Here is a 24,244-nt window from a genome sequence, read left to right on the forward strand (position 1 = left end):
ACTATTATCTGATATCACGTGTGCACAAACATGCTGTGGAGTCTTTAAACATTAATCTTTTTTTTTTTTTTTTTTTTTTTTTTTTTTTTTTTAAATTATGTTTAACATATATATAGAGATATTCTAATTGCTTCTATTTTATACACACTCGTAAGACACGCTCATTAAGTTTTTATGATAAATTATTATTACTGGTATTGTTATTAAATTTTTTTTTTTTGTGGAAAATATTACAATGAATGCGTTTTGTTTATTTTTAATTAAAAAAAATATTTCATATAAAATGGGCCCCATGTGTATTGGACTCGTTAATTCGACGAGCTTTATTAGAAACAATGGTAATAAAAGCTCAACGGGAGGCTATTAAAGATTTTAATCAATATATTTATGTATATACACATACATACATACATGCAGATGTGTATATATTTGTAATAAGACAGTTAGATTTTTATTCCGTCTAATCCTCACCGATCAGTCTTTATTCGAAACACGTGATCATTGTAATAACATACTTGTGTTAGATTAATACAACGTGTTTCTGACAAGTGCACATAAATATACATTTATATAACAATAAATATGTCTAAGTAAAGATTATTGATCATACCCATATAAATACATATAAAGTGTAATTAACGTGCACATAAAACGTATAAAGAAATATTGTAAAACTTAATTTGTGTTTCTAAATTCCATTCATATGATAATGACATTAATTTTTTTTTTTTTTTTTTTTTCAACAATCACATTTTACTTTAAGAAAAAAAAATTTTTCTTAATTTTCCAACATAACGAGACAGAAACGCTAAAATACACACAATTGATTAAAATAATTTTTTTTTTTTTTTTTTTTTTTTTCTATAAATAATGTGTGACTAACTAGACATAATAATGTGCTCATAACTTCCTCTCGACTTATTGGGATTTGGTAGATAAAAAAATAATAATTCATTGTTTGTTTACTTTGGTATGGAGTAAAAAAAAAAATAATAATGAAATAAAAGAACGTTTGCGCCGTTAGAGATAATAAACAGATTTGATAAATTTATTGTAATAATATATCGTCTTTGGGGCTGCGATCTGTGACTGATTTTTTTTTCTCATCGCTTAATATTTATCTTTATCGATTTCATTTATTATTTAATCAATATTATAACTATTCAACCGGACAAGCGAATTAAATAACGAACATAATCGCCTCTTCCCGCATATTCCTCATTATTTTTTGTTCATGTTATTTCCGCCTCTAATAATGCCGTTCTATTTTTTTTTTTTTTCACATAATTCTTTTTCTATTTATAATGAGTTTCAATGCAGTTTTTTTGCTCTTATTACAATTTAATCCATAAAAAGCGGTTATAATCACCAGTGAGTGGTAGTACGAGACATTAATTAATAAAATTGAATGTTAAAGATTTTACATAATTATATGACGGTTTGAATTAAAGTAAAATCTTTACTCAAGATTTTTTAATATTTAAATTATATATCCAATAAAAATAAAGCACCAAACTCATAAATTGAATATTTTAATTTAAATAACCGTGTAAATGCAATCAGGTACAGCGGTAGCGTTCTGATAATTTGATGTAACTGTTCCCTGATTAAACAAAATGATTTGATATGATTAAAAATGATTATTTTTCTAATTATTTTTAATCCTGTCAAATCATGTAAATCATTTCAAATCATATCTCTTAAGGGGCATTCAACATTGTGAAATCATTTTTAATCATTTTGTTTAATAAGGGTTAAATAATAAAATAATAATTATTATTTTATTTTTTTTTTTTTGCTGTTTGTTAAATCAAAGACTCGATGTGATTTTTCAGTAGGAATACTCAGCGGTAGTTAGCGACTATTATTATAAAAGATAAATAAAATTATTCAACGACAATATTTTCGTGTTTGTCGTCTTCTTTATCTGGTTGATCTATCGACGTCCTATCGTGGTTAGTACAATTTCCGGACGTGCATGTACTTTCAGCTAACTCGAGCCATTTTTTTTTATTTTCCGTTACTCCTTCCATCAGAGGATTTAGTTTGTCAGAAAGCAATGCAAATGCCTGTAGAACAAAAAATAATAATCGATTATATTAAAATAAAATTAACATTAAAATTTATTATAATGTATAATAAAATAATATTTATTTTACGACTTAATTTAATTTTATGCCGACATGTATTAACACGGTAAAAGGAATTTTTATTGATGCCATTTGCGTTACCTCGTAAATAGGAAGACATATGGAATCAATAAAACCGACTTGCATCAACGGTAACTGATCCTCCTTCTCACGATTCATGATATCCTGTAACAAAATATCATATTTTTATTTATGTTATCTTAATTGTTTATAGAATTATTTAATTAATAATAAAAAAATTTTCTACATTTAAAAATATTATATATCAACACCATTAAAATGGTGAAAAATTTATTGTATAAAGCAACTATTTTTTTTTAAAACTGTTCTCTTGTTTTACAACTTTATTGAGTTTGTAAAATCATTATAGAAGTTATTAAACATCTAACTTTTTCACCGTTCATGAAGCGAAATTAAATTAATAAAATAAAAAATTTTCTAATAGTTATAAAAGCAATTTAATAAATTTAAATTGTTTATTTTGTTACGTACTTGAAATAAATTAACTTAACAGATCTCTTGTTTGCAAACAACTAATAAATTTTATTCAGAAATTAATTTAGATTGAAATTACTCAATTTCGATTCAAGATCTTAATAGCTTTTGTAAAAAGTTTTAAACTAGAGATTTAAATGAAAATTTATTACTTGAAAAATATAATTACTTATAAAACACATTTTTCAATTTAAAAATCTTATCGTTGTTCGTAACGACTTTTATCTTTCGGATAAAGATTCGAAAAGTTTTATCATCGTTAAAATTAATCTGATGACCTGGCACAATTTCTCATTTATCGTCAATCTTTTTAATTCCTGTACTAAAATACCATTTACAGCGTTACTGAACTTACATATATAAACGTTAAATATATTTCAAAGATTTATATAGCAGTGCATTTGAAAAATTTTAAAAACACATAAATAACTTAAGTACAGTGCAGTAATAAAACATTAAAAAAAAAAAAAAAAAAAAATACTAACGATTGGAGTGATGTTGAGTGTTCGTCGCTCAATGTCTCCTTGCTCGAAAAATTCGCTGCTGACTAGTTCTGCGACGCGTTTTTCTATTTCCCATGGCTTTGTTATTGCCGCGAGATCGCAAACAGTCATCAGCATCCCGCGCAGTAGCTCACGGTGCTCGGTCAACGCCCAGTTGTAGGTACGTCCGCGTGCGATGCTGAAAAATGCACCTCGTTTGCGAAAGTATACTGCCAAATCGGTGGAAAGAATTGCGTCTTCGAGGACTTTTACAATCCATGAGTACTCTTCGGGTGACACATTTGACAGGATCTGGTTGCCAAGACTACTGAGGATCATCAAACACTGATCAAAGTGGTGGTGTTCCATTGTCGAGGTAGAGTAAAGTTGTGCCAACGGCGACGAGGCTCTGAAATGTTTTATAGTTTTTATTAATAATTAAAATTAAAATATTTCCTTTTTATTGTTTAAAGATTACATACTTGATTTGAAATGAATTGTTGGTGCCTCTATGGTCAAGGTCATGACACAGACAGGCAATTATAAGAGCCAAGCACTCGATTTCTCCAAATATTTTCCACCACTGCGTCGCCTTGATGTGATAAAAAAAATTAAACATAAGTAAATATAATAAAAACGCAGGTATATAAAATTGTAAAAGGTCGACGGGTCATTGATCTAACTTTCATAAATAAATAAATAATGTGGATCTCTTTGGTGTAACCATGGGAAGGATTAAAAGAGATGCCAAACGGGCTATCTTGAAATGAAATTTCTGGTAACAATAGTAACTATGTTGAAATATTCCTTTTTTTTTTTAATTTGTTTTTTTTTCTTCTTGGCATATAAATATAATAAATAAATAAATAAATAAATAAATAATGATGGTTGATATTTAGAATAAATATTCGATTTATGAATTTAGTTACCGTTAGAATCGCAAACATCATCTGCGCAACGTTGAAGGCGTGTCGCCAATTGTGATAAGTAACATTACGATAATTTTTTTTGACACTTAATAACCAACGGCAGAGTACATCGTAGTCAATGTGGAACCGTTCAACAAAGTCTAGGTCGAGGAACATTCTTAGGCACGCCGTGAGAGTATCGTCGTCCTCCATTAGTATGTCATCGAACTTGAAATCGTGGAGGTGAAAGTATGCCGAGGATGGCACCCTTAAGCTCTGTATTAGGATCATACATCAATCAATAACTTAGTAATAAATATTAATTATTTATTTAAATAATAATACCTTTAATCTTTGTGCATCTTCTATTGAGGCGGACGCGTGATAACTTAGAACTTCTAGTGTAACACTTTGCTTTGCCATTGCAGTGATTGCTGTTTCATACCTGGTTCATTTATTTATCAATATAAGTATATTAATTATTTTAAATCTTTATACTAGATAGAAAAAAAATATATTTACATATGTGTGTTATGAATTCCCATTCCACAAAAAATAGCAAAAGCTTCCACGAAATTCTCATCATTTTTAGTAAATAAAAGATCTTCGAATTTATTTACTAGCTGAATAACTCCAATTATTTGACCGGATGAATTTTTTATTGGCATGCAAAGAATTGTCCTGTGACGGAATCCAGTACCATCGTCTACTGAAGGGTCGAATCGCGAATCTTCGTATGCATTTGCAATATTTACTGTCTGTAATTATAATTAATAAAATAAATTTATTAATTATAAGAAAAATTTTTTTTTTCTTGTATACAATCCTATTATTTATTTTTTTTTTTTTTATTATTTATTATGAAATCTACTTCCATTTCGGCTGTTGAATGGCCATTTTTTATTCATGTAAAATAATAATAATAACAATAATTATTTTTTATTTCTCTTTAATGGGAGAAGTAAAACATACATCTGAGAACTCTTATTTAGCTTTCATATATATATATCGCGATAATTATTATTGTCATTAATTACTATTTGTTTTTACTGTCTGTTATGACGCTTATAGTTTTAATAAAAAAGCATTTAAAGAGTAATGATAATTATTGTAGAAAATGACAATGAAATATTCGATTTTGACACTTACCTCACCGGTGGTCGCGACATACCCGGTGATACCAATGTTTATAGGAAATCTACTCTCGAACGGACTGTAACACAAAGTATATTCGACAACTTGTTAAATTTAAGTTAAGTAACATTGATACTAATAATAGGTACATTGAAATTTGAATAAAAAAAAATATATATTGTGTTAATTATTAGATTACTCATCAACTTATAATAAAATACCATTTTTTGACAATCACCTAGTTCGAGAATCCGTATCATCGCCAGTAAGATCATTTGCTTCAAAATCAAATACCCGAGAAAAACTTCCTTTTGAAGCTTTATGTACTAAAAGTACCTGTAACACATGAATAAACTCGTATTAATTATCAATAACTAATTGATAAGTATTCAAATTAAGAGATAAAAATCAACTTTTAAAAAATCTAAAGAATTTATAATTAATAAAAAAAACAATACCTGTACACGTTGGCATTGAATGAGAGACTGTGTGTGGGTTAAAATTCTAAATACCATATGCTCTATTGTGCTCTGCTCTTCAAAGATCATGCGAGCTAAATCCAACAATACCTGAAAATGAAATAAGTAACTTTCAAAATAAACAGTAAGTTAAAAAAACATGAATATTTTTTAACACAACGTTAATTGATCTTTGCACAGTTTAATTAAAAAAAAAAAAAGTTATTTGAATGTATCATTCAAAACACATCAACACAACCTCTCACCTGGTTTCTCTTGACCTCTAACTGACTTTTCTCATACAGCTGTGCATTCTTCAAGCCAATCCCGCAAAATTGAAGATAACTGGCGAATATTTTTTCATCTTGTACCGTAAATTGTGCTTCACCGCCCAATTTATTGATAACTTGCGCAACACCTATTACATCACCGCTGCAATCCTTTATCGGCATGCACAAAAGTGCTTTTGTTCTGTACCCAGTCAACACATCTATTTCGCGATTAAATCTATCATCCTGAAATATAAAAAAAAAATATTTACAGTTTTAAATTTGAAACTCAATAATCTTGTGCAATATCTTGATTATTTATTTAGTTATATTTTCTTCCAGATAAAATAATAAAAAAATGTAATAACCATGTATGCATCAGGAATATTAACAGGTTCGCCGCTCTCCGCAACAAATCCAACGATCCCAGTGCCCCAAGGAATTTTAATCTCGTCATTTTTCTCCATTTCGACGAGTGTTGATCTCGAGCAAACATCAAAGAGCTTCGATACGAGACACCTGCTTCTCGGGCGTGTTAATTTTGGAGGACTTAAATTATCGCTCACTGATTCATCAGAGCTCTTACTCTTACCAGGAATTTTATTATTATTATTATTATTATTATTATTATTATTATTATTATTATTATTATTATTATTATTATTATTATTGTTGTTGTTGTTGTTATTATTATTTTTACTGGTGCTGTTATTATTGTTGTTATTGAAACTCCCACTGATGAGAGGATTGAAGTTATCGGAACGTAAGTTGCTGTCAGCGGCGCACTTTCGCTCGCCCTGGACCAAAAACAAAGATCCGCGGTCTGCATGCAACAGCATGCTGACATTTTGAAGGATTTTATGACACAGCGATCGCACGTCCAGCTCATTACATATATCCTTGACCTACAATCAAATAAAATTCATATACATTAATTAAATTGTTAATTTAATTTTACAGCGTTTCATGAATTTTAAATAAAATACTACTAATAATTTATACGCGAATCATTAATCACCAATACAAAGAAGAATATATTTTTACGGGCTTATAACAAACTCTCATTTTTTTTTTATCACATTTAGCTTATAATAATTTATCAGAATTAATAATTTTTATCTTTTTTACTTATGTATATCAATACCAACAACAACATCGATAAATTAACGCATTTAGAAGATTTCAATGACTTATTGTATCCTACTAATACCACTTAGTTCACTTATTTTCTTAATACGAGTCATTTGTAATAGAGGGTCACCGTAGAATGACTTTGCTGAAGGTGATAATGCTTTCTATTAATCTATGTACAATGTATAAATATATATATTATATTTTTGTTAACTCTCATAACTCAACAATATAAATTTTCTTTTTTAACGCATTAATAATAAATATTAAAATTTGGTAAATATTTAAAAGTTGGATCAACCATTTTAATTTTCATTTTTTTGAACGAAATTTCTATTGATGTATTTTTTTTTAATACATAAAAAAATGAACAATTAAAAAAAAATTATTACCACAATTTCAAAAAATTTTTAAAATTTTCAAAAAAAGTTTTTTTTTATGTAATTTTGAAAAAAAAAAAAAAAAAAATAAAATAAAATAAAATAAAATCGAAATTTTATGCAAAAACATGAAAGCCAAAATATTTATTAATTACCAAAAATTTTTCTTAAAGATTAATTAAACTAAAAAAAATAATTAAATAATTGTAAGTAATATAAATAAATATTACCAACTCAAATATAAGATCTCTTTCATCAAGTTGCCGTAATTCATTTCTGGACTTTCGTTGAGGCCTAACAGCACCACTAGTTCCAACACCCTGTTGCCCAGCACCCGTCTGTCCGGAATCTTCAGGCGCGATGCTTAGGAATGTCGGCGTGCCGTCAATAGTATTGACAATCGGCTTAAGTAATCCACCACGTTCAAATTCGTGTGCTGATATTTTGCGAACCGGTGTTGTAGCTCCTGATCCACCACCCGGTGACGTAACAGTAGTGCTACCGGCATTATTGCAAGAGTTTGAATTTTGTGAGCAGTGATTCTGACCGCTCATCATGCCGTCTATCATGCAACTCGCTGATGATGCTGTCGGCGTTGCGTGCATTACTAACCACGCGTCGACAGTCTGTCGTGTCACTTTTCTACGCAAGTAAATATTTCATCAATTAAATGTCACGCAACAATTAACGTTAATTTATTAATCAATCAACCAGTAAATTAATTTTATTTATTAAGTAACAAAGCTATTAATAAATAAATGATGATACAATTTAATTAGTTTACGAAGGGAGGAATATATATTTACTAAAAAAAAACCTTTTCTTCTTCTCCTTCTTCTTAAAAATATATAAGTATATCAACTTTAATTACTTTATAATAATCGAAACAAATAAAAGAAAAACAACACTTTAATTGAGTAGTTTAAGAAACTGATAGAGTTGTAAATTATTAAACGTATAATAAATGTATACGAGCCACTATCGACATTTGAAATGCGTCATCGCTTATATTTAATATCCAAAGAAAAATAAATACCTGAGGAAATAATCATTAACAAAGTCCGGATGTTCATCAAGCCAGGATTCCATATTCGCGTATTTCGAATTATATTCCGGGGAATTCGATGACGAGTTTGGAAAACCGGGTGATAATACTGGCCGATTTGTCGGCGATGTATTGTTACCACTGACATTGTTTATGATGGATTTTTGATGATGATGATGATGATGCTGCTGATGATGATGATTTTGCTGATCTATTCCACTTGTCTCGTCTATCATAACGCCACTGGGTACACTTTGTACACTTTGAACACACGGAGCTGCGGTTTCTGCCGTCATCCTCGGTTCGCCAATGCTCCGTAAGTACAATCCTAAAAAAATAATACAACCAAAAACATATGATTAATATAGATTAGATTTAGATTTATTTTTTACTTCAATACAATTTTTTCATCACAATAGTTTTTTTTTAAACTGCATCTTATGAGATAATTAAAGCTCTAACACTTGAAAGTTATATATTTTATGTTAAAACTATTTTATACAAGGTTTTAAATTTTAAATTCAAGTAAAACGAATTGGTTGAAAACTTTTTTAATAATCTTTTTTAATAAAAAAACACATTTAATAAGCGCTGAGCACTTTAACTAATTGTAACTCACAAAATAATGCGAATTTACGCATAGAAATTCACAGGCATATTTTTAGGATATTATACTAAATATTAATGAAAAAAAAAAATTTGATTTTTAAAAAATTTTACATATATTGCCCCCCTTAACTTTTGTACCACTGCGTAACAAAAATTACGAGAATTAACATAGTATTAATATTTTTGCCAAAGAATATCAAAACTCACGTTACGTTTTATTTAATTTAGAAACAAACTACCGGAAGTTTAGAATTTCATTTTACGTATTTCTAAATCAACTAATGACTAACTGTGGTTTTTTATTATTATATTTAATTAGTTTTGTAATTCTTCAGCCAGATGCGCCATCAGATTATGCTATTTCTTCTCAGAGTATTCCAAGATTAAATTTATTTATTTTTAGATAAATTGTCTTTTGAATTAATATTATTATTTTAAGATACTATCAAAGTGTAATTGAAAATTGATTGACCTCATAATATATTAATTAACAATTTTATGTTATCTTACTAAATAGATTAAATCTTTAAATACCTTGAATTAATATGCAAAAATCAAGTATCGGTTGTTTTAACGACAAACTTCTAAGTAACTGATAAGTTTCTTTTCAAAATGGTAGAACGATATTATTTGTTTGTCAAACTGGGAATTTCCGATAATAATCAAATTTTAATATTTAGAATGTTGCCTAATAGTCATTTGAGTTAGCAAACAATGAAAAAAACCGTTTTTGTTGATTATGGCTATCTTTATGTTAAGAGAAGTTTGTAAAATGCGTATTAATGGCTGAAATTAAATAAAATTGTAATATTTACTCAATTTAATTGTTGTCTTCAAGAAAATAAATGACACTTCTGAAGATAACGGTGAAGTTATGATAAGCTTTTAACACTAAAACAATTTTAATTTTTATTGTTGTAATTAAAAATGTTTCATAGTTATAATTTTTCTTAATTAATAACAATCAGTCTTTTGTAAAACAATTAATTTATGAATTATCAAGTCCAAACTGATAACAATACAAGTTGCAATTGAAACTTGACTGACAAAATAAAAAATTATTTTTTTCTTTTATTCAATTGAAATATTTTACACAATTCGTGCAAATAATAAATATTTACGATTGTGTATTGTAACGACTATAAAAAAAAAAAAATTATAAACATGAATGAAGAAATATATTGCAGTAAAATAATTAAAAAAAAAAAAATTCCAAATAAATTTATTGACGGATGTACATAAATATAGTCAGATATATTTTAATATAGGATCTTACGTAACAGCCGGTCCATTCTAAGATAGAGAGTTATCAACAGCACGATTGACCGGTGGAGGATTATTATCACGTTAACTAACAGACTAATTTTGTTTTTCATTTAAAAATTTTTTTTATTTTTAAATAACAAGACGCAAGACATAAAAAATAAAATGTAATAAAACACAGAGATAGGCACGAGACGTTAGTTGATTATAACACGTGATTTTAAATATCCCGGATGCATTAAAGTTTAAGATTACACGTCAATCCAAAAAGTAATAGGTTTAATGTAATATAAGTGATAAAATTTAATCACAATTCCGATGCAGATCATTAACATATTTAATGTGTAATTGTGACATTGAAGTGGCATATTACGCGGGTGGTCTTTCCTGCAGCACTCTTTATTAAATGACACTTTTCAGTGACTTGTAACAAGAACATCCTTATCAGTTTAATAACAAATAAACAACTAAAAGTTAAAGGAAAAGTTTATTATTATTATGCCAAAGTAAATCGTCTGGTCCTTTTTATTAATTCGCGTGTGGTAATATTACGTCCGGCTAAACTTAACTCAACTTACGTATCAGTTTACACGGACGTTAGATAGCTCGAGACTGCAAAAATTACCAACAAACAACAGTCTGTCTGACGTAGAGTGCTGAAAATCCTCGACTAGACATGTAAAACGTAAAATCTTTTTATTTGCCACTACACCGTATCGCATTTTAACTGACGCCCGACACAAGACACAATCTATTATTACTAACATTTTTTATTATTTATTCACTTTTTTTCAGAGTTATTACACTAATTACTGATAATACGTACGATTACCTATAAATTATACATCTTCTCTGTTTATTATTAGTTGTAATTATTCATAATTATTTATTTTCATTTTATCCACCGACAACATTCGAATGATTTTACTATTACTACATTTATACTGTTGGCGTTAAACATAAACTTTATCATAGCAATCTAGTATCTATCCGTCACGTAACAGAAACATTACGGTGTAATAATAAATTAATTGTGAAACATTTATAATACAGCAGTTAACAGTCACGTTTAATGAAATAATGAAATAATATACACTTAAAAAAGTTAATCTGACGCGTAGATTAAAATATAATGGAAATTTTTTTACCTGTTGCCAGAGAGTCTCTATTATAAAATTCAAATCATGTTCGCAAAAGTTATTTGTTCCGAAATAAATTTTGTATGATTGCTGAATATTAAATAGATTTTAATAGAATAAAAAAAAAAAAAAATAAATGTATAAATTTATAAACAATAATATTTTTTTTTTACAACGGAATTTTTATCTAGCGTATGTACACTTTGGATTAAAACAATACTATATCATATAATATAACATGATACAATGGAAATTGAAGACACAAGTCAGACAATAAATGCACGTGGTAGATAGTATCGTCGTACGTTATCAAGAAGATAAAAAAAAATACATTCACATTTTTATACTAAATAAATAAATAATGAAATGAAAACAACGCACTGTTTTGATATGATGACAGATTTACTTTTTAAGTTATTTTGCTGTAAAGGAGCGTAGTTGTAGGAAATATAACAACGGTAAATCGAATTCCACTATACGTACTGGCTTAACTATTATATTACAATAGTTTCAGTGTAAATCACTCGGCGATTAGCAAAACTTTTTGATGTCATCGGCCTGACGATAAACTACAATCGTTATTATGTGTATGCTGATACCGATACCAATAATGATAACTACTGTGACGTTAGTACAGCATAAGCTATTATATTTTATGCGGATACCTGTTGCATGGTTTGGTTAATCAGTCCCGGGAATTATTTTTTTTTCAAAACATAAACATAAATTATTGTTAAAACTTTGCTGTTATCATCACAATATGATTGATGGTTGACAATTGACGTAATTGCCTTGTGACGTCTTTCAAACCATTCGCGGTAACAATCGGTTGATGTGTTTTTAGTTTGCGGATAAAACATATTATTCACTTTTATTTTATTTTCTTCAATTTTTTTTTTTTTATGATTGTAAATACAGCTACACCGCCGGCACTGTTTCATTACACAAAAAATTAAAGTCAAGTTTCTTAACAATTTTAAGCAAAATTTTTTTCTTTTTAATTTTATACAGAGATGATTTTAAAGAAATTCAATTTTACGCTTTCTCATTTTTAGTAAAGAGCAAATAAATTTTTTTTACAAACAAACTAAATTATAATAAAAAATTGTTACTTTGAAAATAAAATACAGATAAATAATTCGATAATTTTTCAATTGAAAAATTATTTATAAATAATATGATGTCAAAAAAATTCACGTAAAAAATAATTTTCTTAAAAATAAAGATATAAAAGTCTCGATAAATTTTTACAAACAAATAAATATAAAAATTCACCGAAAGCGTGTAAAAAAATTCCATTAAACTAAAAATGATAAATTGAAATAAATTATGCGAATTCAGTATCGGAAAATTTATCACTTTTTCAATATAAATGAACTTATAAAAAAAAAATGTTTAAATTTTATCGATATATACCTATAAAGTAGTAGCAACGTCAGCGTAAGACGTCAGCAGTAGCAAGAGCATATTTCCACAGTGAGCTAGCAAGCGTATGGACACTAAAATAAAAATGTACTAAGTAAAGACTCAAAACTAAAACTAAATGAGAAGTGAAGTGAAAAAGAGTGGTAGCAGTACAGTCCAAGTTAAGTTGTGCTTAAATGTTCCTAAGCTTTGTATTTCTTTTGCCTTGCCTTAGTATAGCCTTTGGCATTTTCCAGTATAGTAGAGTACCACCAGCAGCCGCCAGTTTTATCTATAGCATGCACATACATAACTATAACTATAACTATAACTATATATAGCGACAGATTTAATTCAAGTTCGTGGTTAAACTTACACATATTAAAGCGGCGAACAGCGCAAATATAAACCAAACTAAAATTCTACAGCTGCTACGCTACTTATATTGTACTGCGATCGGTTTAATATGTCAAACTAATAAGTAATATCGGTACAAGTTTGTGCAAAGTTTAAGCAAAGCAGCTTTAACTTAAGAAGAGGACTCGATGGTATGATAGATGTTCCGTACTGCGACTTTTAGTTGAACTTATAAGTCTTAAATTAATATCTTACTCAGTGTCATGTCAAAGAACTAACTGGTGTAGCGATACTTAATATCTTAGCGGCGTACGAAAGTTAAACAATCAAATAAGAAGAAGCCACGCAATCGCAAAAGGTCAATGTGAAGAATAGTAGATGCGTCTCTGTTGGATTGAGCCGCGAGAGCAGACTAATTGACCCAAGATGACAAGGGCCAATTGGGGCCAGTTCATTCACTGAGTAATTATCCATTAGTTCCTAAACATTCACATCCTCTCTTGTATTTATATTATGTAAAACCCGGTCTCTAGTCTCGACTTCTTAATTTACAATTATCACGACGACTTAATTTCACTTTTTTTTTTTTTTTTTTTTTTTTTTCGCTCATTACAAGATTAAACCCGGTCTTATATTTTAATTTACATACTAATTTATTTTAATTAATGTCATTTTATTTGAAACTTGTAATTTCATTTTGTTTTACGAAAGCTGGACTCATTTAAATAATACTCTGGGTTTTTTCGGTGATTTTTAAACTGGTAATGTCGGCGATAAATAAAATGCTTTTTAAAACATTAAAATTTTTCTTTTTATTGCGTCGTTATGTTAACGCTCATCGTAAGAGATACTTCATACTCTAGTCGTCTTTATTGTGGTTTTTTTTTTTTAATAATTAAATAGGTTGGTGCAGAAAATTAAATAATCGGTAGACTGTTGTAATTAGAGAGTAATAAAATGTACAATTAAGTGAGTAAGACGAGTAAATAATGCAATTTTTTATGATTTAAATGTTAAAAAAAAAAATTAAAAATTATTAATTTAATATAAATTTTTTATCGCAATACTGAATTTATAAAATTTGATTATTTTTTTAACATGATCTAAAATATCTAAAAATTTTGTAATTATCAATTTTTTACGTCCTAAAAAACCTAATCAAAATTTATTGTCAAATATATTTGAGATAAAAATATTAAGTCAATTAAAAAAAATTTATTATTGCCAAAGGTTTAATTAAATTTAATTAATAGTTAGAGGTTTTTTGAGTTCTGACGATATTAAGTGTTTCAAAATCACCGGATGATAAATACATTACTTTTAATTACCAATTATCCGATTGAAATTGTAACTTATTTTTAAAATTTATTTTTTTTTATCAATTAATTCGTAAATAAAATTTCCAATAATTAATGACTCATAAATTGAAATATGTTTCTTTCCCGGAAAATCATCATAGATATTTCTTAAGTAAAATTTTTCATATTTATAATCACTAGAAAAGTGCTAAAGTTAAATATATCCCTATTAACTTAGTTTACACACTTTTTAAGCAAACAGTAAAAAAAAGTTAGCTACAAACCGACGTAATAAAATATGAATGCAAAAAGAAATTTTATATTTATGAAAGATATATATAAGGCTGAGTCATGTACTGCATAGAAGTATCATATTATAAATCTGTAAAATTGGTATGTATTTATTAATATACTTGAGTGTGACTCAACAAACTGTTCATTTTGAAATTTAATTATTGATCCATACTACTGAAAAAATTAAAAAAAATTTTTTTTTCAAATTATCAAGTTTCAATCATTGAAACATTTTTACGTAAGATCAAAGTTAAATTGCTTGTCAATCTGATGTTTAGTTACTCTCTAAACAAACTAAAACAATTAAAATAATACTATTAAAATTAAAATCAAAACTTTGCATAATCTCGAAATTTAAACTCGGGAAATAAATTACTTTTACGAGGCAAAAAAAAATTATTTATTATCAAGAGACATAATATAAGACTCATCACTAGGTCTAAGATTTTTTTTTTAAATATTAATATTGTAAAAAAAGTTTTGAAGTATTTGTTCAAAATTTAATTTTATAAAAAAATTATTTTATAATTTTTTTCAAGACCGATAAAAAAGCCGCAAGTTAAAAATTAAGATTCATAATGAATGTTTCAAATTATAAAAATAAATTTAAAAATCACGAATTTTTTTTTCGTTTAAAATAAAAAATTATAATGCAAATTTTTTTTTATAAAATTCAATTTTGAATATTATTTAAAAAATTTCTTTTTACGGCAAAATCCTTGCTGTACTCATCACCATCTGGACGAAGTATTTGCACTCAGAGTAAAGGTCAATATAGCTTAGCCCATGGTGTTACTGAATCTTATTACAATGGGGCGTAAACGAGTAGCGGTCAGAAGATTAAGTGGCTCCGATTGCGGGTATAGCAGTAGTACCGAACAGTAATCCAACAAAACATAATACCGACAAAATACACACATACATTATAACAGTAGCGTATTTATAAAATCCACGAGTACTGTTACAGTAAAGTCAGCGTAGATCTAAGCGTGTAAGTAATAGGGAGTAAAGGACAATTGTGATTCATTGGAGGGCTTATCACCCTATCACTGTTGTAACCGCATGCAGTAATAAGCCGCACGCGTTCCCTGTCATACTGTTTAGAGTATCTCTCAGCCTCAGACCATATCTACTATATACACAATACACAATGAATTAATAGATTAAAAGCACGCGTTGCATGCATTCCTCCATCCTCTTATATTTTATAAATTACTCACACCAGCAATCGCATTCTCACTCATTGTCAATTTTAACTTACTCCTCTCTAATATTTAAACTATCCGATAAATAATTGCACAATGATATAGCAACTCGGCTAATAAAATACAAAGTTGTATCTAATGAAGTGTTAATGGACCAGGATAACAATAAATCAGTGAAATAATTAAATAAACAAAAAAAAAAATAATAGTTGATAATCATAATAATAATAATATTGATAATCTTATTTGAATATTATGCAATTAGTAATAAAGGATAATATATGTACCTGGTTTTCTGCGCGAGCTCCAGAGCACAGGAGGATGCGCGGAGGCGGGGTTACCAGCCGAGGCAGCCAGCTTGGATGATGTATTCCGCGAGCCTGTAATTAATTTATTATAAATTACTTATTTATTTATTTATCATTATCATTTTCATTTTTATTTATTATAACCACTAAGTTATATCACTATTGATTGATAATCCGACAATTTAATTTAATTTAAATTATATATCATTATTTATTTATTTATTTAGTTAATTATTGTAATTACTGGTGGGTATTAAATTTAATGTAAATGTTAAATGTTAGAGGCCAGATAATGGATGTTAGATGTTAGATATTAAATATTATAGGTAGATTAATATGTATTGATAAGTACTAACGATTATCGGTCTGTTAAACGTATTGAGAAAACACCGGATTATATTAATGGGCAGTAAATAAAACTTGATGACCTTTGGAATATTGGAAATTATGTTATGTGTATGTTAGCAAGAAGCTACTCGTCAATTATAACATTGTTCAATGGGTGTATAAACAATCTATAGATGTGCTGTTTTAAATAAACGCTCTCTCTATGTTATTATGTTATATTATGCTCTGTATGCTACTGCTCTTACTCTAGACTACGGTCTATTGTTCGTTAAAGATATTTGTTTAACATTTTATTGTTAATATAGAACGTTGCTGATATTAAAATAAAACTCTGCTTTTTTTTTACTTCATAAGTAGGTTAGTAATAATGTTTTTTTAATGCTTTCAGCTTGTTGAATGATAGTGTTACGCCGCAAATTCATATCAGCCTGATAATAATGCGACGGAGGAAGTTTTTTCCTGTTTTTTTTTTTTTTTTTTTTTTTTTTTAAATTAACATTTTTTAATTTTTTTTTACTTTGCTTTTATTTTGCAAAAGTTTAAAAAAATTTTGTGTCTCATGTTTTTGGATAAAATTTTTATTTTGTCTATTTTTTAAAAAGTACATAAAAAACCAAAAATTTAAACAAAAAAAGTTTAATATTACAATTTTCTAAAAGATATATAAATTTTTTTTTAAATTTGTTAAAATTGTGAAAATCAATTTTTTTTTTAATTGTTCATTTTTTTGTGTAGTTTAAAAAAAAATATGTCAATAAAATTAAATAGAAATTTCGGTTAAAAAAATGAAATTTAAAATGATTGTTTCCACTTGTAAATATTTACCGAAATTTTATGTTAAATGTTTGTCTTTTGTAATTTTTATTTGGCAAGTACATGCATTTTTATTGCGGGAGTACGAATAATTGTGACGGTAATGTCACTGGAACGGTGATGGTGATGAGAAACATGAAGCAGAAATAAGAATAAGAGGAAGTATAAAAAATGAGCTTATTATCTTAATGCAAAAAATAATAATAAAAGTGGATGGCTGAGAAAAATAGATGAATGAAAAAAATAAAAAATGAGAGAAATCCGGGAATTTCGTGAGATAAAAAATAACGAGGGGTGACTCCCACGCCTGACTAAATAAATAGTTTTTTCACGAGCGTCATCGTGGGTGGATCGGAAGAGTTGTCCGGTTTAAATTCAAATTTAAAATGCTGAGATATCGTTACAGTTGTAGAAGCAGGAGATTATCATCGAGATTAAGATTACCAGGAGGAAATTATAAATATTTTAAATAATGTCCGAGATTTAATATCCGCTGTCTATACAATAATAATAACAATAATATTATACACTAAATCCGTATTTTGTATTTCATCTTTTTACGTAATATATCGTCGAGTTTTTTTTTTTTTTTTTTTTTTTTTATATATTAAAAAACATACATTTATAAATCCGTGAAAGGTGAAGGTATTCTATTTTAATTTATCAGCCCTCGACTTAACTTGGAATCTCTCGGGTTCATTTAAATAGTATTTATCACGAGATTTTGGATGATATAAAATCATTAACGTTTTTTATCTTTACTTTTTTCAAGGCCCTGAAAAATAAATTGATTATCCATTAGAGCTGCGTGTTCATTTTCTCGTAAATTAATTATCTTTTTTAACATTAATGAAATTTTAGGCATGCGATACAATTAAAAACACCGACGTCACTATGAATTATTAAATCATTTACATTTGTGATTATACCTAATGACTTTTCAAATTAATAAATAATTAATGATTTTTTTTTTTGTTTCAAAGAATTTATTTGATTAACAAACTACGAGCAGTTCGTCAACAATGATAATAAAATAATAATTAATAATTTTATATAAATTATTAGAACCTCCGGTTGTCTAAAATTCATCGTAAATTTATTAAAAGTCCTTACTGACAAGCAAAATTGCGCTTAGTTGGTAATGCCACGGATTAAATCATAAATAATTCAACATAAACATTAAACCGAGGAGTGATTTTATTTTTCATTGACAACTAAGGCATTTAATAACACAAAATAAATATAAATAAAAAGGTCTGTAGTGAGAGAATCTTATCCGTTAGGTCTTGGCGCCAGTCGATTGTATATATATATATATATATATACGATCAGAGAGCGACAATTCTATGCCTACAACTATGTATTTGTGTGTATAATATAATATAATATAATACATAACACTAGTACCAGCTGAATTTTAACTATAAGCCACATTCAGTGCATACAAATATTTATATATACATTTAACGAGGCATACGTGACTGGTGAGCGTCTCTGATCGTCATCACCGAAAAATTTTCTAGTGAAAACGAGGGCGAACCCATATAATAGTTATTGCAATCCTCGAGAATGAGTTCATGTATACCTGTCTGATCTCACCATCAGCATCGCAAAAACTAAGTAAAGATAATAAAAAAAGAAAAAAAAAAAAACTATAAAATGAACGTAAAAAAAAAAAAGGTTAAAAGAAATGACTTCTTAACTTTTTTATTCGTTTCCAGCCTCAGGCTTCGGCGTTTTTAGTTTTATTAAGAAACCTCCCTTGAGTTGTTCCATTATTTTACTCTTTATATTGTAATCCCGTGAGGGATGTTTCGTACGCAATAAAATTTATTTGTAACTTTACCTCTGCTCTGAGAAGAAAACACATTTTCAAACTCCGCAGCTTATGTTGGGACTCTGATTTTCGTATTTGAAGTTTTTCCCGTATAAAATATATATTTTAACAAATTTTATTTTTTTCCTTTAAATTCGATTTTTTTTTTTTTTTATCTATATTATTGTTTTTCTGGCATAAAATTCACACTCACTACACACGGTTTTTATTATTTCATTGTACTTTATATTTGATTCTCGACTCGTTACGATAACAATCAGTATCAAGTTTACCCATTAGTCATCAATCACTAAACTCTAATCAATAAATATTTTATATCCATGCAAACCAGTGAATATGTATTTGTGTAATAAACTAAGTAATACGTATTTTATATAATAAATATATATATATAAATTCTGGCAAGTAGAATTCGAAGATATAAATATTAACGATAACGTTATATACTCAAGACTTTTCTGTTATTAACTTCTTACAAACTCGACGGCCAAAAATTAGAGCACAATAAATAATAATAAAAATATTTCTTTAAAGGATTTACTTAGATTATTTAATTAATTTAATTAACGGGTATTATTTAAGAGTGAAAATACGTTAATCGAGGGAGAAAAAAAGTGCGTGGATAGAATTTTAACCGTGTTATTCAAAGTTTTAAGTACTGAAGATATATATATGGTCTGTATAGTAAAGTAAAGAGCAAAGAGTCTGTATGATGGTGCGTGTATATGCATATACACAAAAATCCCGTGTCAAGTATTCGACGAACATATCACCGGACTCGAAAACATCATCCGTACGTTGCAAAGTCGCCAACAAGTTAAGAGTAAAGAGTTTTAGTAATGTAAGCGGTTAAATGAGTGAGCGAGCGAGCAAAAAGAGTAATTGTTGGACGTAAGATAAAGCCAGGAGCTAGAACTGAAAGATATACAGTAATTAATAAAATAAAATAAAATAATGTTTAATATATTAATATCCTTATAAGATAATGTAAGAAAATAAATGGAAGAGTGTAAGAGCTGGAGATAATACAAACTACTAACGCGTGGATGGGGGCACGGTTTTAAATGCCAGACATTTAGTTTATCAATATTACTTTTCAATGTAATGATCCTGTCCAGTGTGTACTGGCGATTGTAATGTATCAGAATATTCTAGCGTGTCTTGACAGTGACGTACGTGCTGTCGTGCGTCAAGTAATATCGATCATCGCAAGAATAAAATAAGGTAGGGGCCGATGATCGATGACAGGTAATGTAAGTCGCAACATCTAGCGTTGTTCATCATTTTTTATTTTTTTTTTTTTTTTTATATCACCCCCGAGAATGGAGGAGTAATTAATATTTATTTACCGCCGAGGCATCTAAATAGATGAATAATTAAAAATTTCATAAGAAAGTTAACAGATGACAAATTTTGTTAAGGATAAAATGTTTAAAATGTTCCAGTTGCTCAGTCAACTAATACCCTCATTATTTATCTTGAACCCTTAATAAATAATCCGTTGTCTGAAATTTTAAAACTCGTCTTTAATTTTATTCACTTTGCTTTAGTTATTCATTCTTTCAGTCAACTGGTAAATGTTTACCGACTTAATATAATCCCCTTGGTAAACCATTTTTCTATTCTCTTCCATTTTCTCTTAAAGTATTAGCAGAAGCAGACATTCATAGCTAAGGAACAATAAAAACAAATACTTTAAGTATCAAAGTATTACACAGTACTAAAAGGGATTTTTAAATATTAATATTTATAATTAAATTTTATTATATTCACCATTGTTTTAATAAACAATAAATTTAAATAGTAACTATGAATTATTTATTATTTATTATTATAATAAAAAATAAAATAACTTACTGGTCGCGGTAAAAATTTAAGGCGCTGCACCCGCAACTGCTTCCCACTATTCCAACTCGCTTTCGATCGCATCCGATGGCCTTGATCAGGTGTTGATGATCGATCTCCAAAAAATCCTCTATCCACTGTTGTCTTAACTTTGAATCCACTTTTATATTATTATTTATCAGTTACTGGCTCCAATTAAACGTATCCGGTCACTTGATTGTTTAAATAAATTATTTTTCATTAATCAACAAACAATTATGATGACGATTAAAATAATATTAATTAATTAATTAATAAATAAATAATAAATAAATATTGTTTCTAAATAGTCACATAAAAACACACACCAGACAATGACGAACACTTACAATCGACTATCCAAAGTCGACTGACTGTTACTAAATGCGAACCGCGTTTCTCGCCTATTATATGTATATATCTAGACACGCACACACAACAGTACATGTATAAATATATTTATAAGTATAAATATACATGTAAAAATATTAATATTAATATATATATATATATATATATATATATATATATATATATATATATATATATATATATATATATATATATATATTGTACGATTTATCGTATCATTTATAGACGGTTTTCGTAATTATATTTATCGTTGTGTAGCAGACCAGAATTAAATGAAAGACACATTACTATATGTCGTATTATATATTGATATTAATAATAATAATAATAATAACAAACGATAATAAGTTAAAGCGAGAGAGTAAAGATTTAATACAAGTTGTAAAGAGGCTTGTATTGCAAATATTGCTCGTATTGCAAGAGTGTAATAGTGACAGAATTAAATGGTTTTGTTGGGTCTACTCAGAGCTCAGTGGTGTGGAGTATGGAGAAGAGACGCTCTTCGGAGTTGATGTTGAGTGAAAGAGAGGACAGAGAAGAGTGTAACGGGAAAACGAGTAGAAGACTACTCGAGCAGGGAGAGAGAGGGTTATACATATAGGGGTAGGGAGGATACCACGGATAGAAGGATAGGAGGATAGGATAGTGAGGATGAATTAGGGAGGGATCCGGAAGTACGTAATTTCAGGATGTTCTCCGAAGCGGCAGTGTACAAACATACTGGTGTGTGTTTTTTTTTTTTTTTCTTCAGTCTGTAACTCTGTAGTTTGTAGTAGTTATTGTTACAGTACTAAGGTTATTACTTGTTACAATTGCTCTGTTGCTGTTACAGTTTCCAGTTTTCATTTTACAGGTCTAAGTCTAGACTACTCTCGTCAGTTTTATTTCTAAAACAAAAAAAATAAAATAAAATTACTGATTTGTTGATAACTTATCATATCAATATTATTAGTATTGATATCATTATCATTACCATTGCTGGTTACCAATCCAATGTATTTGCTGCAGTATTATGTTAACGTCTATGTGCGTGCGTGAAGTAAGTAAAACTACTACGCGACACTACTAACAAGCTCATATGGCACGAGCGTGTATGACCTCGCGCGTGCGAATACGTTAACACTTACTATTACATACATTCATAATTATTTACTTTTTCAGTGCAAGTACAAGTATTTAGTACTCATTCAATGTGTTTGTTATTTAATTAAAATGGTACATTGCATGTCGCACATTTATATTACATTGTATTTGTATGAATTGTATTATACATACAGATATATGTAATATTTAATGAATGCGAGTGGATCACATGTAAAAATGAATTTACCGGCATCAGCCACCTGTCGCGGTACACACATACACATGCACACACACAACCACTACTACTACTACTACTTTAACTGCTCTACTCTTCTGTATGTCTCTAAAATATCTGCTCTTTTTTTACTTGTATTGTAAATAGTGACTGTGATTGTTATGTACAGCAAGTATTTTTGCAATAAATATTGTTAATTAATTTAATACTGTCTCTAAATTTAACCACCTAAACTTAAACTACTTACGCGACATGATCACTTGCACTTGTTAAATCTAAATTTTAAAAATTCATTTTATTTTTATTGTTATTAATTTAGATTTATTTTTTAACGTTCATATCACAGTTTAGAATTTTTTAAAGTTGTTTAATTAAACATTTTTTTTTTTATAAACACAGTACTGACGACGGCACAACAGTAATTTGTGTACCTTGCGTGAAGAAATAATAAAAGGTATCATCATACGCGAGTTATTCACTGGTGTAATGCTCTCAGCGATCGTGTAGATGCAGTACTGCCCCAAACAGAAGCGGTAACTGAGAATTGCGAAGCGGCGCTGCTTACGTTTTTCTTTTCCTCTCTACTACTAAGTCAGAATACTTTTTACATGTGTCTATAAATGTTTTAATACTACACAGAGATATCCATGTAAGTATTTACGTATATATGTAATTGTAAAACATAGACATGAGATTCTTCTACTCTAATTTTTAATTATTCTTTATCTTTCTTGCTCCTGATAGTAATTCTTATCATTTTCTCTGTTATTAATAACATTGCAATGTTGTTTTTTTTTTTTTTTTTTTTTTTTTTTTTTTTTCCAATTTTTCATTCTCATTTTAAAATCTGTTTATTATTTAAATATTTACTTGTGTATGTGTAAAGCAGAATGAAAATTAAATAACATGAACGAAAGATCTAATATTAATGTAATGCAGAAAGGAGTTGACTTGACTTGACTCTCTGACTTGAAGGAGAAATGATATACAGAGATTTCATTCTACATATACTTACATATACATATTAAACCAGTACAGACTGTACTAATTCTCCCTCCATTCCGATTTTCGATCTCGCACGGCGCCAGTTTATTGTTATCTGTTATCAAATACTCATAAAAAATAATAATAAAAATAACAATTCAATAATTGTGATTACAATTAAATATCATTTAATAAATACTACGTATCAATAAAATACTTGACCTAAGATTTTAGTTGATCTTTGAATTGCTGTGTTATTTATTTATTTTTTTTTTTTTTAAGAATAGAAAAATAGCTTCGAAGAATAAAAATTTTCCATTGATAGTTTCTGTATGATTCAAATGTTTAAATAATGATTATTCACTTGCTGAAAATAATAA

The 24,244-nt window shown here is 28.0% G+C and overlaps 1 protein-coding gene and 1 long non-coding RNA gene across 4 annotated transcripts; one reads left to right on the top strand and one right to left on the bottom strand.

The window, feature by feature from the left end:
• Positions 1–197: 197 nt before the first annotated feature.
• LOC141529443 (dual 3',5'-cyclic-AMP and -GMP phosphodiesterase 11) lies at positions 198–23,671 on the bottom strand. Of its 3 annotated transcripts, XM_074245964.1 has the most exons (18): positions 22,536–22,730; positions 22,366–22,449; positions 21,185–21,384; positions 16,309–16,401; positions 8,444–8,780; positions 7,638–8,049; positions 6,265–6,801; positions 5,894–6,142; positions 5,628–5,738; positions 5,408–5,505; positions 5,185–5,248; positions 4,558–4,793; positions 4,381–4,480; positions 4,057–4,311; positions 3,610–3,719; positions 3,131–3,536; positions 2,232–2,315; positions 198–2,069 (listed from the first exon to the last, which is right to left on the bottom strand). In XM_074245964.1, the coding sequence occupies exons 5-18, from the start codon at positions 8,746–8,748 to the stop codon at positions 1,887–1,889; spliced, it is 3,150 nt and encodes a 1,049-aa protein (XP_074102065.1). In that variant the 5' UTR covers positions 8,749–8,780; positions 16,309–16,401; positions 21,185–21,384; positions 22,366–22,449; positions 22,536–22,730; the 3' UTR covers positions 198–1,886. The 3 variants fall into 3 exon arrangements, with proteins under 3 accessions (XP_074102065.1, XP_074102066.1, XP_074102064.1); XM_074245965.1 differs by lacking the exons at positions 22,366–22,449; positions 22,536–22,730 and adding an exon at positions 23,128–23,669; XM_074245963.1 differs by lacking the exons at positions 16,309–16,401; positions 21,185–21,384; positions 22,366–22,449; positions 22,536–22,730 and adding an exon at positions 23,128–23,671.
• LOC141529457 (uncharacterized) lies at positions 22,492–23,086 on the top strand. The gene is made up of 2 exons (XR_012479594.1): positions 22,492–22,601; positions 22,724–23,086. It is a non-coding gene; the product is annotated as an uncharacterized LOC141529457 (long non-coding RNA).
• Positions 23,672–24,244: the final 573 nt, after the last annotated feature.

The sequence above is a fragment of the Cotesia typhae genome, unplaced genomic scaffold, assembly GCF_013202065.1.
Source record: "Cotesia typhae breed Kobodo isofemale line unplaced genomic scaffold, CoteBio_Ctyphae contig_48, whole genome shotgun sequence".
Taxonomy (NCBI): Eukaryota; Metazoa; Arthropoda; class Insecta; order Hymenoptera; family Braconidae; genus Cotesia; species Cotesia typhae.

Excerpts from the sequence above, each read along its gene's own strand:
- LOC141529443 (XM_074245963.1), bottom strand. Across the intron at positions 6,143-6,264 it reads ATATTCCTGATGCATACATG|GATGATAGATTTAATCGCGA; the intron begins GTTATTACATTT and ends TTTATATTTCAG. Across the intron at positions 2,316-3,130 it reads CACTCAACATCACTCCAATC|GATATCATGAATCGTGAGAA; the intron begins GTTAGTATTTTT and ends ATTTTGTTACAG.